This window comes from Chrysemys picta, chromosome 3 (genome assembly GCF_011386835.1).
Source record: "Chrysemys picta bellii isolate R12L10 chromosome 3, ASM1138683v2, whole genome shotgun sequence".
In the NCBI taxonomy this organism is placed as follows: domain Eukaryota; kingdom Metazoa; phylum Chordata; order Testudines; family Emydidae; genus Chrysemys; species Chrysemys picta.
Window position 1 is genome coordinate 86,255,546 of NC_088793.1, and position 14,633 is coordinate 86,270,178.

At 41.1% G+C, this 14,633-nt stretch overlaps 1 protein-coding gene across 3 annotated transcripts in view; it reads left to right on the forward strand.

Annotated features, from left to right (window-relative positions):
• The window catches only part of SLC16A10 (solute carrier family 16 member 10), a 146,291-nt gene that overhangs the window by 24,799 nt on the left and 106,859 nt on the right, over window positions 1–14,633 (forward strand). The window contains exons 2-3 of one of the 3 annotated variants that reach the window (XM_065590257.1): window positions 2,897–3,152; window positions 3,707–8,688. The exons of 1 other annotated variant lie outside the window; for it this stretch is intronic. In XM_065590257.1, coding sequence (XP_065446329.1) covers window positions 8,610–8,688 — 79 coding nt within the window. In that variant the 5' untranslated portion in view covers window positions 2,897–3,152; window positions 3,707–8,609. The remainder of the gene's footprint in view (window positions 1–2,896; window positions 3,153–3,706; window positions 8,689–14,633) is intronic. One more of the 3 variants, XM_065590258.1, reaches the window with a different exon arrangement.

Genomic DNA, 14,633 nt, shown 5'->3' on the forward strand with positions numbered 1-14,633 from the left:
CTGCAGTGGCCCCCAGAACACAAGATCCCTCTTACTTCTAGGCCAGTGGTTCCCAAATTGGGGTTCGTGAAATGTTACAGTGGGTTCTCGGGGGGGGGGGGGGGGGGGGAAATGTCCTAATGGTGGACAGAGCCGTCCCTAGGAACTCCGGGCAGCATGGGGCCAGCAACCTGGAGCCCCTGGACTTCCAAGAGCTAAGCAGATCAAAGGAAGAATATCTATCACACCGAGAAGATTTAAACTTCAAGACTCCTTAAAAGAAACGGAGAGGGAGGTGGATATTTTTTGCTGTTTTTAAAATTAAATAGGCGGCTAGTATTGTTTTTAAAATTATTATGAAGAACAAGTTTAAAGCCTTGTTGTAACGTGCGTTGTTTGCCTGGACTGCTCAAGACCTGAATGCTTGTGTAGGAGGAACTCTGAGTTGGCTTCTTAAATACCTTCATGCTGTTTCACATCTGATACTCCTTGATGAAACATAGGAGCCTTGTCTTATAACAGGCTTATTCAAAGTGATACAAGCTACGAAAGTGAGATCTTGGAAAAGTGTTGCTGTTTTCATAATGTAATAAAAATACTGTAATGATTAATAAGATAGAGTATGTAGATGTTCTAGAACCATTATCTGTTTTCAAATGGATGAGGAGAGGGAGGAAGCAATTTTCTGGGAAAATAAGTTACTTGGGATATGAAATGCCCATGACACTTGACTCTTTATTGTATACCCATGACTTTTGTTGTTTCCACCTGTGACTTTTTCCTTGATCAGCCCTATCTATGACCTGTGCGTTAACCTATTATAAGAATTTAATCAGTGCAAAGGTTGTAAGATCTCCCCCCCCTGCTTTTATTAAATGTATTATCAGTGTAGTGGAGGCAGGTTTGATTTTTTTGTAAATCAAAGCAATTTAAATAATTGATTAAAATTAGTTTTACAAAGCCTCAGCCTAATCTGAAAATTTATGCTATTGCAACATTAATTAAAAATATATAATGTAAACTACTGATGCTTATTTAAAAAAAAAGTCTCTACAGGTAGGTTATCTATCTTGAGCTTTTAAATGGCCATTGAAAAAACAAAATACTGAAAATTAAGGCCCTGGTCCTGCAAACATGCTAGTATGGGAGTAACTGCTAATGTGAATAGTCCCATTGATCTCAGTGGAACTCAAGTTTAATTTGGAATACTCATGCTGAAAGTTATGCATGTTGTGATAAACTCAGGACAGACAGCTGCAAGGGCGGGGTAGAAAACAGAGAGGAGGGCATTTTACCCTTCTGGGACTATCAACTGAGGAGGGGTGACTACAGGTCAATCAGGTTCAGCTGAGAAGGGGTTACCAGAGATCAATTAGGATCAGCTGAGAGTTATCTGAGGACAATTAGGATCAGCTGATTCCAACTAAGGGCTGCCTGAGACCTTTTTAAACCCTCCCCTGTTGGGGGAGAAAAGGGGAGAAATCAAGCTGCCAGTAGGCGAGGAGTAGCAAGACAGCAAGCCTCACCAGGAGGGGAGGCTACATCCCCTCCCATAAGGGAGAAAAAAAAACAAGCCTAAAAGACTGACAGAGAAGGGGCAGACTGCCCCCGTGCAGCCAAGAGGGACTGTTTTACCCCAAGCCAGTCTCGCCAAGGCTAAAAACAGCTGAGGCTGGTGAGACCGAGAAGGTGCCTTGCCACAATGTGTATACGTTTGCAGAATCAGGGCCTACAGATTGTTTGGTTTGTTTTAATCAAAACAAACATTTCTGTTTTGGATTTATAAAGTAGCGTACAATTTGTCAATATGAAACAAAACTACAGTACTTAATTGGTAACAATGAAAAAGTTGTTTAGAGTTTTATCCTGAATCCTTCCTGTCCTATCAAATGTCATTTAGGGCATGAACAAACTCTGTCCTCCCTAACTATCCTGTGTCCCTCTGTATGTCCTCTGTTTTGTTAAATTCCATTGAGTCTTCCCTCTGAATACAGTCTGACAGAGGGATACGTTTGGTCAGCCCCTTTTACATATTCCTTCAGCTACCTAATGGCACACCTGCTATGGTAGATGCTCTGGCTTCATTTTTAACGTGTCCCAGATATTTCCATCTCCTCTTCTGGATAACTTTGGAGATAAAGTTTCATTGCATTAACACCATTCAAAATTGTGAACTTTTTATGCACACCATCTCAAACAGTATTAACACATCAATATTAATGTTGTAATTATTTTAAATATAATTAAAATCCATGATCTAGAAATTAAGTCAGTTACTACTGACTCCCATTATTCAAATTCACTGAGCTGTCAGGGCTTTCAGAATTAAAATGCTTGAAGGAAAACCACCTTTTAAACTGTATTTATTCTCATGTGCTTTCTAATGTTTGTGTGCACCAAAACAATGGAAATACTCAGTGAAGACCAGCAGAAGAAGCTGTATCACTTAACAGTTTAGACACTACTTTCCTGACAACATAGTTTTCTCCCAGAGTATGGATTTCAGATTTCCTCCACTGAATAGTTAATAGGACTGTCAAGCAATTAAAAAAATTAATTGCATGATTAAACAATAATAGAATACCACTTATTTAAATATTTTGGATGTTTTCCACATTTTCAAATATATTGATTTCAATTTCAACACAGAATACAAAGTGTACAGTGCTCACTTTATATTTATTTTTTATTATAAATATTTGCACTGTAAAAATAAAAATGGTATTTTTCAATTCACTTAATACAAGTACTGTAGTGCAATCTCTTTATCATGAAAGTTGAACTTACAAATGTAGAATTGTTTTATTTTTGAATGCAGTTATTTTTTGTACAATGTAAAACTTTAGAGTCTAGAAGTCTACTCAGTCCTACTTGTTTGTCTGAGCGATTGGCTAAACAAGTTTGTTTATATGTGCAGGAGACAATGCTGCCCGCTTCTTGTTTACAAAGTCACCTGAAAGTGAGAACAGGCGTTCACATGGCACTGTTGTAGCTGGCGTTGCAAGATATTTACGTGCCAAATGCGCTAAAGATTCATATGTCCCTTGATGCGTCAACCACCATTCCAGAGGACATGCATCCAGGCTGATGATGGGTTCTGCTCAACAATCCAAAGCAGTGCAGACTGACGCATGTTCATTTTGATCATCTGAGTCAGATGCCACCAGCAAAAGGTTGATTTTCTTTTTTGGTGGTTTGGGTTCTGTAGTTTCTGCATCAGTGTGTTACTCTTCTAAGATTTCTGAAAGCATGCTCCACACCTCATCCCTTTCAGATTTTGGAAGGCACTTCAGATTTTTAAATCTTGGGTCAAGTGCTGTAGCTATCTTTAGAAATCTCACATTGGTGCCTTCTTTGCATTTTGTTAAATCTGCAGTGAAAGTGTTCTTAAAATGAACAACATATGCTGGGTCATCCAAAAAGTGTTCCACTGCTTTTTTTTTTTTCATATTTCAAGTAGTATGGTCATCTTCCTATTTATATTTGATAGCTACAAAGTGGTGGTTGCATAACTAATTTAATTATGTAAGCACCAATCACTAGATTGTAACTAGATTCGGATGGGTGGACCCCTGCATCTGCATGAAGCCCTGCATTCATGTCATAGCAGTTTGGGACCATAGATCACCTGATCTCTCCCTTTCCAAGTGTTTTCACTATAAATTTATAATGTGTGAAGAATAGCTATATGTTCTTTGAGTGATGACGTGTGTCCATTTCACTTCAGGAATGGACGTGCCTGAAGCCAGAGATCTTTTTTCTCATAGCAGTACCTTTTGGGACAGTGCATGTGCCTTCCGCGTGATTGTGCTGGTTGCCAATGATATAAAGTTGAGGAGTTGTCCAACCCTTCCTCATTTCCTTCTAACCATCCTTGGTTGGTAGTCAGAATGGGCATGCCTACTCACACAAATCTTTTTTTTTTCTCTTAGGAATTTTTTTTATAAACTTTTGTAAATAGTTAGATTACTTCTTTTAGAATTATTTTAGGTAGTGGCACTTGTTTCTTAAATTTTTTATTTTGATTTTCAGACTTGTACTTAGTGTTGTTGACGCTTGGTACTGCGAGATGCCTAAGTCCCTGGGCTTTAAGCACTGTTCTGGCTGTAATAGGTCAATGCCAGTCAGTGATGCTCACTCCTGTAGACTGAAGTGTTTGGGTGAGGTGCATGTTTGGGATGGGTGCCTAGTTTGCAGCGTGGTCAAGACTAGGACCAAAATATCTAGAGAGGTGAGGCTTTGTTGCATGCTGATGGAAGCAGTCTGGAATCCTCCCTCAGAATCCAGCCATTTGGTATGTGAACCTCATGGACTCTTCTCCATCGTGGAGTACACATCCGGATATTGCTATTTCCCCACATTCAGAAAGAAAGCCTCATTCTTCTTCCTTGGTATCATGCAAGAGACGGAAGAAATCTGATGACCCCCTTGCTACTAAATCTAAGACCTTCCTCATTTAGGAGATCTTGGTCTCCTGTGGGACCTTTCTGGAGAAAGTAGAGTACTAAAGTTAGAGCACCAGCTCCAGTGGGCACTCCCCAGTACAGCATGCTTCCTTGGCTGCTCAAAGTCACTGAAAATGGTGCCCACGTCAGTACCATTCAGACTGACTGCTTTGCTGACACCATCTGCAATGTTTTTGTCACTCCAGCATGTGTCTGTGCATACAGTGCTCTTAGTAGCATATGTGGTGGCTAAAGATTTGCTTTGCCTTTCGGTACCAGATTCTTTGATTATACAGGAGGTAGAGCTATCAGTAGCGTTTACTTCTTTGCAAGCTCTGGCACCATCTACATCCTCTGTGTCGATTCATTCAACTTTGTCTTTGAGGAAGGACTCCATGCATCTGCAACGCTAAATGTTCAGTACCCTCCCTGGGTCAGCCTCTGATCCTTCCCCTCGTACTCACCATGTCTGAATGCAGATCTCAATGGCTGGTTTCTCCTACACTGCCTGGTATTGCACTTTCATGGGCCTCTGACTATTTCTGCTCTTCTTTGGATTCTGAGGTGGAATCTTGCACATCCCAGTCCTATTAAAAGAGGTTATGTAATTCATCCTCCTCCTCATGGAGATCTAGGTCTTGGTACCAATACGCATGCAAGCAGATCCAGAGACCAGGGGCCCTAGGTTACTTTTAACTAAGGCCCAGTACCTTATCAGTGGCTGTTTTGCAACTCATAGGGCATGCCATTAGCTTCCTGTGCTTTCATGATATCTTGCTTGGTTAAGTCACCTCCAAGGAAAGATTCCTGGTGCAGTTCCCATTACTGATAGTTCCAGAGGTTTTACAGCCAGATCCAGATCCAGCTGCTTCAGTCTCATTGCCGCCACCAGTTCAGGACATTGTTATGCAGCCACTCCTGAATATGTGTTCTCTCCTGATGAGGCGACTGTCAGAATCATCATCCTCAATTCAGGGTGATAAGACGTACCAAGAATTATTATAGTGGCTAGTTCTCTTGGAATACAAATTGAGATGGTCCAGGAGAATCCATTTCAATTGGTGGATATCACGTATATTTCAGGACCTGGTAGAGCTACTCTACCAATTAAAGAAGCCATCTTGGATCATACAAAAATGTTGTGGAAGAGATTATGATTGCCACCCACCGCTAAGAGAACAGAGAAGAGTAGATACCAAGTGCCATCCCAGGGTCATGAACATTTCTGTTTGCACCCTACTGCAGGCTCATTGGTGGTGACTGCATTCCATCCCTAAAAATTAAAGAAAACTAGATCTTTTTGGAAGAAACATTTATTCAACGTCAGGGTTACACTCCTGGTAGGATACAAATCACCAGGTTGTCTTGGCTAGATATCATTTCACAATCTGGGACAGTGACTAAATGTGTAGACCAATTGCCAGATGTTAAACAGGAATACCTAAACATGATTAACAAGTGGCAACCTTGGATGATGGTGGCTCTGCATCTAGAGTGATACTTGTGGTTATGATGCAATGCTCCTCATGGGTGTAATCTTCTGGGGTGCCAGTAGAGGTCCAGTTGACAACTGTGTGTCCCTTTTGAGGGTCAGTTTTGTTTTTTAGGGAAAATAGAAAGCACTGAGGAACTAGGATATATCTCGGAGTTTCTCTTTTCCCTCCTTATCCCCCCCACCCCTCAACCCTTTCCTCCCAGCCCTTTTCAGGGACTAATTTCACAAAACTGTTCTTATTTAAGAAGTAAGTTTATCTTAAAATTGGGGGCTATAGAAGAGATACAACCTTAATATCAGGGAAGGGAATTCTATTCCCAGTATTTTCTCAGCCCAAAATGCAAAGGAGGCATCAGACCTTCAAAGCATAAACAAATACATAAATAAATAGACATTTTCACATGATCACTTTAGTTTCCATTATCCCATCTCTAGATCCTGATGACTGGTATGCAGCCCTTGACCTAAAGGAGGCTTACTTCCATGTGGCCATTCACCAGAGGCACAGGAGGTTTCTAAGGTTCTTCATAGCCAACATTCATTATCAGTTCAAAGTCCTCCTTTTTGGTCTGTCTTCAGCACCCCTTGAGTCTTTACTGCAGGGCAGTGGTGGCAGCCCATCTCAGAAAGGCTGGTGCTAACTTCACCTCAGGAGTATGCAGAGGTAGGTCAAGTCATTTTATTGTCCATCTCATCAGCTGGACATACTGACTTAATGTGCCTGGAAATGTCTTGATATCCCAAGATTGGTGGATGGAACCTGTGCCAATATATGTAAAGAGGTCCTTTTTTTTCCCAACTCTGCTCTCAGTGGCTCTGGTCATGGATGCCTCATCCTTGAGTTGGGGAACCCTCTGACCCCCCCCCCCCACCCACTGGGGATACCTCTAGACTCTGGGGATTTGGTCAGATCAAGAACTTTCTCCACATAAATGCTCAATAACTTTGAGCAATTCACCTGGTGTTGCGGGCCTTCCTTCTGCACATCAAGGGAGGCACAAAATGGGTCCTCATGGATGACACTGCTGCTATGTTTTAGTTGAACAGTCTTATGGTTGCCAGGGGGGCTATAGATCTCTGGGTTTGTTGCATCAAAATGCAATTGCACTTAAAGCTTCCCACCTATTAGGTATTCAGAATTGCTTGGTGGATCATCTCAACAGATAATTCAGCAGGAATCACAAATGGCCCCACAGACTGGACATAGTGAGATCCATCTTTCAAACTTGAGGGATGCAACTCAACTGAACAGGAAGTGTCACCTGTTTGTTCCGTGATAGGTCACAGCCTGGGATCTATGTCAGACACTTTCCTATCTTCATGAAAGAAAAAACTAATATATACCTTTCTTCCCAATCATCTGATTTCAAGAGTGTTGTATAAACTCTGGCAAGGTCAGACCCTTATAATGTCCGCTAATAGCATCAGCCTGGCCTCATCAGAATTGGTTCTCAGACCTCCTGAGTCTCTCAATCCAGGATCCTATAACTCTACCTTAGGCCCTGGATGTAATTCTGCAAAACCACAGTCAGATGCTAAATCCCAACCTGTCCTACCTTCACCTGACCGCGTGGATGATCAACGGTTAACACTTTGTGAAACTGAGTGTTCTTTAGAAAGGGCTCTCTATTAGTCCCCTGTGGGTTCACTTGGTTGCTATTTCTGCTTTACATTCTCCTATAAAAGGAAAGCAATTTTTTCTATTCCAATGACGGATTTTTATTTATTTATTTATTTATTGGAAGGGTTTGGAGAGAGCCCATGCCACTACAGGATCTGGATCTAATCTTGTCGGCGCTAATGGATCCATCTTTTGAGCCTATGGCATATTCCCCGTTACATCTCTCCATAAAAGTAGCATTCCCGGTAGCAACAGCTACAAATGTTAGCTACTGACCCCACATGTACAGTTTTCTATAAAGACACAGTCTATTTGAGTCCTCACCCTAAATATCTGACTAAAGTGTCAGATTTCCATCTTAATCAAGCTATCTACTTGCCAACCTTTTTTCCAAAGCCTTGCTCTCGTAGGAATGAGGAAAATGTCCATACTTTGAATGTCCACTGGGCACTGGCCTTTTACTTGGACAGGACTAAACAATTTAAGTTGTCTCCTCAGCTGTTCATTTCCTTTGCTAACAGAATGAAGGGTCATCCAGTCTCCTCTCAGAGAATATCTTTCTGGATTTCATCCTGCATCCTGTTATGCTATTACCTTACTAAAGTTCCTGCATTTGAGAAAGTCTCATTACATTCCACAAGAGCATTGGGTCAGGTAACCATCAGTGATATTTGCAGGGTTGCAGCCTGGTCATCAGTACATACTTTCAGTAGTCATTATGCTATCTCCGAAGCCTCAAGAGATGATGCCAGGGTCGGGACAACTGTGTTGCAGTCCTTGTTCAGGTAGAATCCAAAACTTTCCACCTCATCCACTGCCTAAGGTGGAACGGACATGTGCAGTCACTTAAAGCAAAAACAGTTACTAACCTGTTCTGTAACTTGTTCAAGATATGTTGTACATGTCCATTCCACAACCCACCCTCCTTCCTGTCTACATCGGAGTCTGATGGGATTCTTGCAAGAAGCAACTGAGGGAGGGTTGGCTCCGCCCCTTTATACCTTTGGCTGACCACATGAGCATATAGAGGGCACGTGCACTGCTCTGATGAGTACTGCTATGGGAAAATATGGTGCATTGGGAACGCACACATCTGAAGCGGAATGGACATGTTCAACACATCTCAAAGAACAACAATTACAGAACAGGTAAGTAACTGTTTTTACTACTGTGACGGGTTGGGTCATAGAAACCCCCTTGGGAACTGCCACCTGACGTGCTGGGACTACCTATGAGCCCATTTTCCCTGGCAGCTTGGGACTTCAGTACCTTGCCTGGTTGTGCCAGACATACTAGCCTGCTACACACACAGACCCAGGTCTGAACCGTGTCCCCCACAAGCTGCAGGCTTAACTGAAAACAGCTTAAGAAATTCTCCTGCACCCAGATACCCGGTTTCCAATGGGATCCAAACCCCAAATAAATCCGTTTTACTATGTATAAAGTTTATACAGGGTAACCTCATAAATTGTTCGCCCTCTAGAACACTGATAGAGAGAGATGCACAGCTGTTTGCTCCCCCAGGAATTAATTGCTTGCTCTGGGTTAATTAATAAGTAAAAGTGATTTTATTAAATATAAAAAGTAGGATTTAAGTGGTTCCAAGTAATAACAGACAGAACAAAGTAAATTACCAAGCAAAATAAAATATAACACGCAAGTCTAAGCCTAATACAGAAAGAAACTAAATGCAGGTAAATTTCACACTCAGAGATGTTCCAATAAGCTTCTTTTATGGACTAGACTTCCTCCTAGTCTGAGTCCAGCAATCATTCACACCCCTGTAGTTACTGTCCTTTGTTCCAGCTTCTTTCAGGCATCTCTCTGGGGTGGAGAGGCTATCTTTTGTGCCAGCTGAAGACAAAATTGAGGGGTTTCCCAGGGCCTTATGTAGTCTCTCTTGTGGGTGGAAACCCCTTGTGTTTCCTATGCAGAATCACAGCTACAAGATGGAGTTTTGGAGTCACATGGGTGAATCACATGGGCAAATCGCATGTCCATGCATGACTCAGTTCTTTACAGGCGAACCATTGCTTACATGTTAGTTTGAACGTTCCCAGGAAAGCTCGGATGTGGTTTGGCATCTCTCAAAGTCCATTGTCAGCTTAAGTGTTTCTTGATTGGGCACTTACTGAGAATAGTCTTTTCTCAAGAAGCTGACCAAATGCTTCACTGTGGCTACTTAAAATCAAACAAGTATATAGCCAATATTCATAACTTCGAATAGAAAAATGATACACACCTACAGACAGCATAATTATAACCAGCAAACTACAACCTTTCCATAGATAACCCACTTCTTGGCCTCCTCTGTACAAGACCAGGTGCAACCATGATCTATACGGTCACAGTTCCTGTTAATAACGTCACAACTACATTAAGATCTTGTAGAACTCTTCTCATTTTAGCTGTATTGGCTACATTATCTGTTACAACTTAGTCATGTGAATTTTACAGTTAAAGTATATGAAAGAGAATGTCATTACAAATTGTAGCCAAATCCCATGAATGTGGATGACCCAAACAAGTCTTCCCTTAGCAATTATTGTAGCACTCATAATACTAAATGTCCATACTGTCCAAATATACTCATACGCTCAACAGGTAATTGTTGAAAACATTTAATATTCTCTCCTTAAAACCTGTCAACCAGAAGATGTTCAGCTACTGCAAGCTCTGATGGAAGATTGTAGTCTGTTCAAAGCATTTCAGCTTTTTTGAATGGAGGTTCAATATATCAGAAGGTAATGTTGGTTACAAATATAGCATGGACTGTTTGCTTATCAATTTTGTGTGCTCTTACAATAGAGGACATTAACAAGGTGAAGGAGCTAGTCTTTTTAATGTAGATGAGCTTTTAAACTGTGAAACTTCTTCAGGAAAAAAAGCTCCATGTCAAACTTGAAATCCTGTTAACAATTAGGAAATTAATTAAAAAAGTACAAGACAACCTCTTTTTACATTCTTCTCATAGTTCTTTAGCAATTTAAGACTATCAATATATAATCAGATATAAATTAAAAAAATTCTTTGATTTAAATCCAGTTTTATTAAATAATCACTTTTATCTATGCTGTTCAGAGATGGCATTTTTTAAAAATGCTTTTAGTTACCATTTGGCCTTCGGGAGTACTGTCATCATTTTAACAAATGATGATAAAACAAATATAGCACCCCAGACACATGAGTCTTATTTTTTAGTAAATACTCTTTATTTTACATTCAGACAAGGAAGTATGAAATACAAATATTTGGAAATTCTTTTCCATGTAGCGCTTAGTAGGCTGCAGCCAGAGTAATTCTTGGTGCTGCTTCCAGGGAGCTGGGATATGAGGTCTCTGGCTGGGTGGGAGGTGGAGGGAAGACAGCAGTTCCGGCTCCCTGATGGCATGATGTGAAGGGATGTATGTGAAGGGAATCCTTGCATAATTTTTTCCCCCCAAGAGTGCCTTACTTGAGGTTTTACCATTGGAGAGGATGATCCTTTTTTTGTTCCTAACCCACTTGATACCATGTCGACACTGAAGCCCCACAGTGGCATAGCTGTGGCACTGGAGCATCATCATGTAGATGCTTTCTACATTGACAGAAAGGGTTTCTGTTGATGTAGTTAATCCACCTCTCCAAGGTCTGGTCTACACTGGGGGGGATCTATCTAAGATACCCAACTTCAGCTATGAGAATAGTGTAGCAGAAGTCGACATATCTTAGATCAACTTACCTCCCATCCTCACGGCGCGGGATCGACGGCGCGGCTCCCCGGTCAACTCTGCTTCCGCCTCTCGCCCTGGTGGAGTTCTGGAGTTGACGGGGAGCGCGTTCGGGGATCGATTTATTGTGTCTAGACAAGACGCGATAAATCGATCCCTGATAGATCGATTGCTACCCGCTGATCCAGTGGGCAGTGTGGACGTACCCCAAGAGGCAATACCTTGGTCGATGGGAGAATTTTTTCGTTGATGTAGTCATCTTTACACTGGGTGTTAGGTTAACCCAACTACAATTCTCGGTGTGCAAAATTTTTCACAGCCCAAGCAAGGTGGCTGGCTTGATCTAATTTTTAAGTTTACACTAGCACTGAGACTTGTAAGGTTAGTAATGTCAGCAGAGTGTGGAAACGTATATCTTTTCCATCACACTATTTAGTCACAACTGTCAAGGCAAGATAAGATAGTACCACTTTGTTGTCTTGAGTCTTATTTCTACATTTGGGTGCTTTTTGCTTTCCTGCCCCCTTCAGTTCTTTATTTCATTACTATTCTTAAATACGAAGAATTACGTTTTTCATATATAACTATTTGTTTAAAGCCTTCACTTTCATTGTAGGTTTTCTTTTAGTAATGTCTGAAGACTCTCTAACTTTCGTCTGAAATTGGAGTGAATTGAATCTTTTGAAAGGGAGGAAATAACAGCATTGCCTTGAGCCAAGGACAGTGCTGGCTGGTGCTGTGCAAACTTCATTATGTAGTTTTTGCCAATCAGCCTCACTCCTGACCTGAAACACCCCTGCTGTTTGAGCCAGGGCTTCTTGAGAGGAGATTATTGAGTTTGACTAATTATTATTTAAGAAAAATAACTTATTGTCTTGATTAGTTTAATAATTTGTATTGTAAAGAGTATTAAACTGCTTTCTTTACTGGTAAATTATTACTTTTATTTTAGGTCATTTTTACTGGATTGTATAGTAGGTTATCAGTTAGATAGGGGTTACTTTAGGTTACAAGGGGCATGTTACATTCCAGTGTGTAGTTAATTGGTAGGCACTGCAGGAGGCTTATATTAAGGTTTTGTCAAGAATGCACTAGAACACAACAGCTCTAAATAAACTGTTGCACAAAGCTGTCTGAATCTATATCTTAAGTATAAGAGCGGTCAGAGTAATTAGGAAAATTTGACATTTGGGGGTGAATGAATTAAATCTGACACATGAAAGAAAGTTGAATTTGAGTTGGTTTGAAATACAAATTGCTGAATCAGCATATTGTACTGGGTTGTGGTGATAAACCTTATCTGGTAAAGTTTTTAGTTTTTGTTTTAAGGTGTAGTCAGTATAATTTGAAATTGCTCAGAGCCAAATTGTAGTAGTAAAAAAGGAGTATCTAATTTTCTTGATGTGGCCATGGGTATAGTCTGTCATACTGAAATCTGTCCCTCGGCATGTAATCTAAGGGGTATTTAATTAACACTCATTTAGCATTGTTTTTCCCCAAATTGTATTCCAAAAGATGTATTAACAATGCATTCTAGCAGTAGATTTCCCTTTCTGGCTGCATATGTTCAGGTCCCTATTCTGCGAGGAACTTCCCATCAGTAACTTCTCCATAATGTGTACTTCAGTATTTCTTAGGTTCTTAAGCCTGCTAGGTACCTAGGGCGAAATCATCAGGGCCAAATTCATCCCTGTGTGTGAGGCTTTAACGACTCTATGAAACCTATGCTGACAGAGCCCCCTAGTGTAGATGCAGCCTACACAGCCAGAAGGAGTTTTTACCTCCCCAAATTATCTTAGCTATATTGACAGAAGCACTCTTCCATTGAAAGAACTGCATCTACACTGGGAGTTTTGTCTACTTAGCTATATCATTAAAAAAGCGGGGGGTGTGTGCTTTTTTTTTTTTTTTTTTTCTTAAACATGCCGATACAACTTTAAGTGTAAACCAAGCCTCAGTGGAGATAAGTGCTTAGATCAGGGTGGAGGCCTCTATTATCCTGTGGTTTGGTGGAGGGTTAGCTTAGCCTCAAAAAGAGATTAGAGCAGCCCTGATGGCTTCCCTAGCTTGTGTTTCAGCTGCAGCAGTACTTGTGGGACATTCTGGCAGCTTCAAGGCTGATAACTGGGCCTTAGGAATGCTCTGGCAATGTTCTTGGCACTGAGACATCCTTCAGAGGCAGGTGCAGATCTAACACCACCAAATGTATGCTTATTAGGGGTTCTGTCTATGCGTGGGGGAATAGGTATAAGAACCATTACAGTGGTAAAGGGCCACAATACACTAATGAATTCAGCTGATACAGAAGGGAGGCTTTTTCCTGGGGCCTTGTCATGATAGAAAAGCCCTCTGCTTCATGCTCATTAAAACATGGGTTAAAACAACTGAAGCATTAGCTGGCTGTGTTGTGGCTTGGAGCCTACACTGCAACATGGCCAACTCATGTAGCATCACATGTATTAGTCTGTCTTTTATTGAGCTTTCAGAAGACTTTTCATTTGTGTTAACTGTTAAACCAACTCAGTTGAGCTGAGAAGAAGAGTGACAATACCATACCATGCCACCCTCATTTCTGCGCTGCTGCCTTCAGAGCTGGGCAGTGCTGCCACGAGCGGCAGTGCTGCCACGAGCAGCAGTGCAGAAGCAAGGGTAGCAGCTCCGCAACTCCCCCACTACAATAACCTTGTGACCCCTTCCAACTCCTTTTTGGGTCAGGACCCCTACAATTATAACTCCAGGGAATTTCAGATTTAAATATCTGAAATCATGAAATTTACTATTTTTAAAATCTAGTACTGTGGAACTGACTTGATATTGCTCTCAGCAAAGCTATACTTGTGAATTACTATAGCTATGTACTTTAAATAAATTCTATGAACACTATGTAATCCCCACACCTCCTGGGTGTGGTGTTCTGTTCCATGGTGTTCTAAGTGGCACCAAGACCATTTAGAGAGATATTAATGAGTCTGCTCTACAGCCTTACTAATAAGCTTTCACTTTTGTTTTAAGAAGTTGCATTGTTATTTCAGAGTGGCTTTCTCTGTGTGTGCTTATGTATGTGTTTTAAATCAGTTGCCTCATTTTAATGAACTGGGGCAAGAAACTCCCAGCTCCAACAGTGAATTTTTCTGTGGTCTTGACCAAGTCACTTAACCTCTCTACCTCAGTTACTGTTTCTTCCCCTTATCCTAGGCACTGGGGTTGGGTCTTCCACCCCTTTGTCTGTCTGAGGTGGCACTAAGGTAAGGTCTACTTTGCTTACCATCTTCTTTGATCGATGGATCCATTGCTTCCTTGGCTTTCCTTAGGATCTCTGTCTTACCACCCGTTCCAACTATGCTATCTTCACTAGGTCTCCTGCATTCATTTTCTGCATGTGT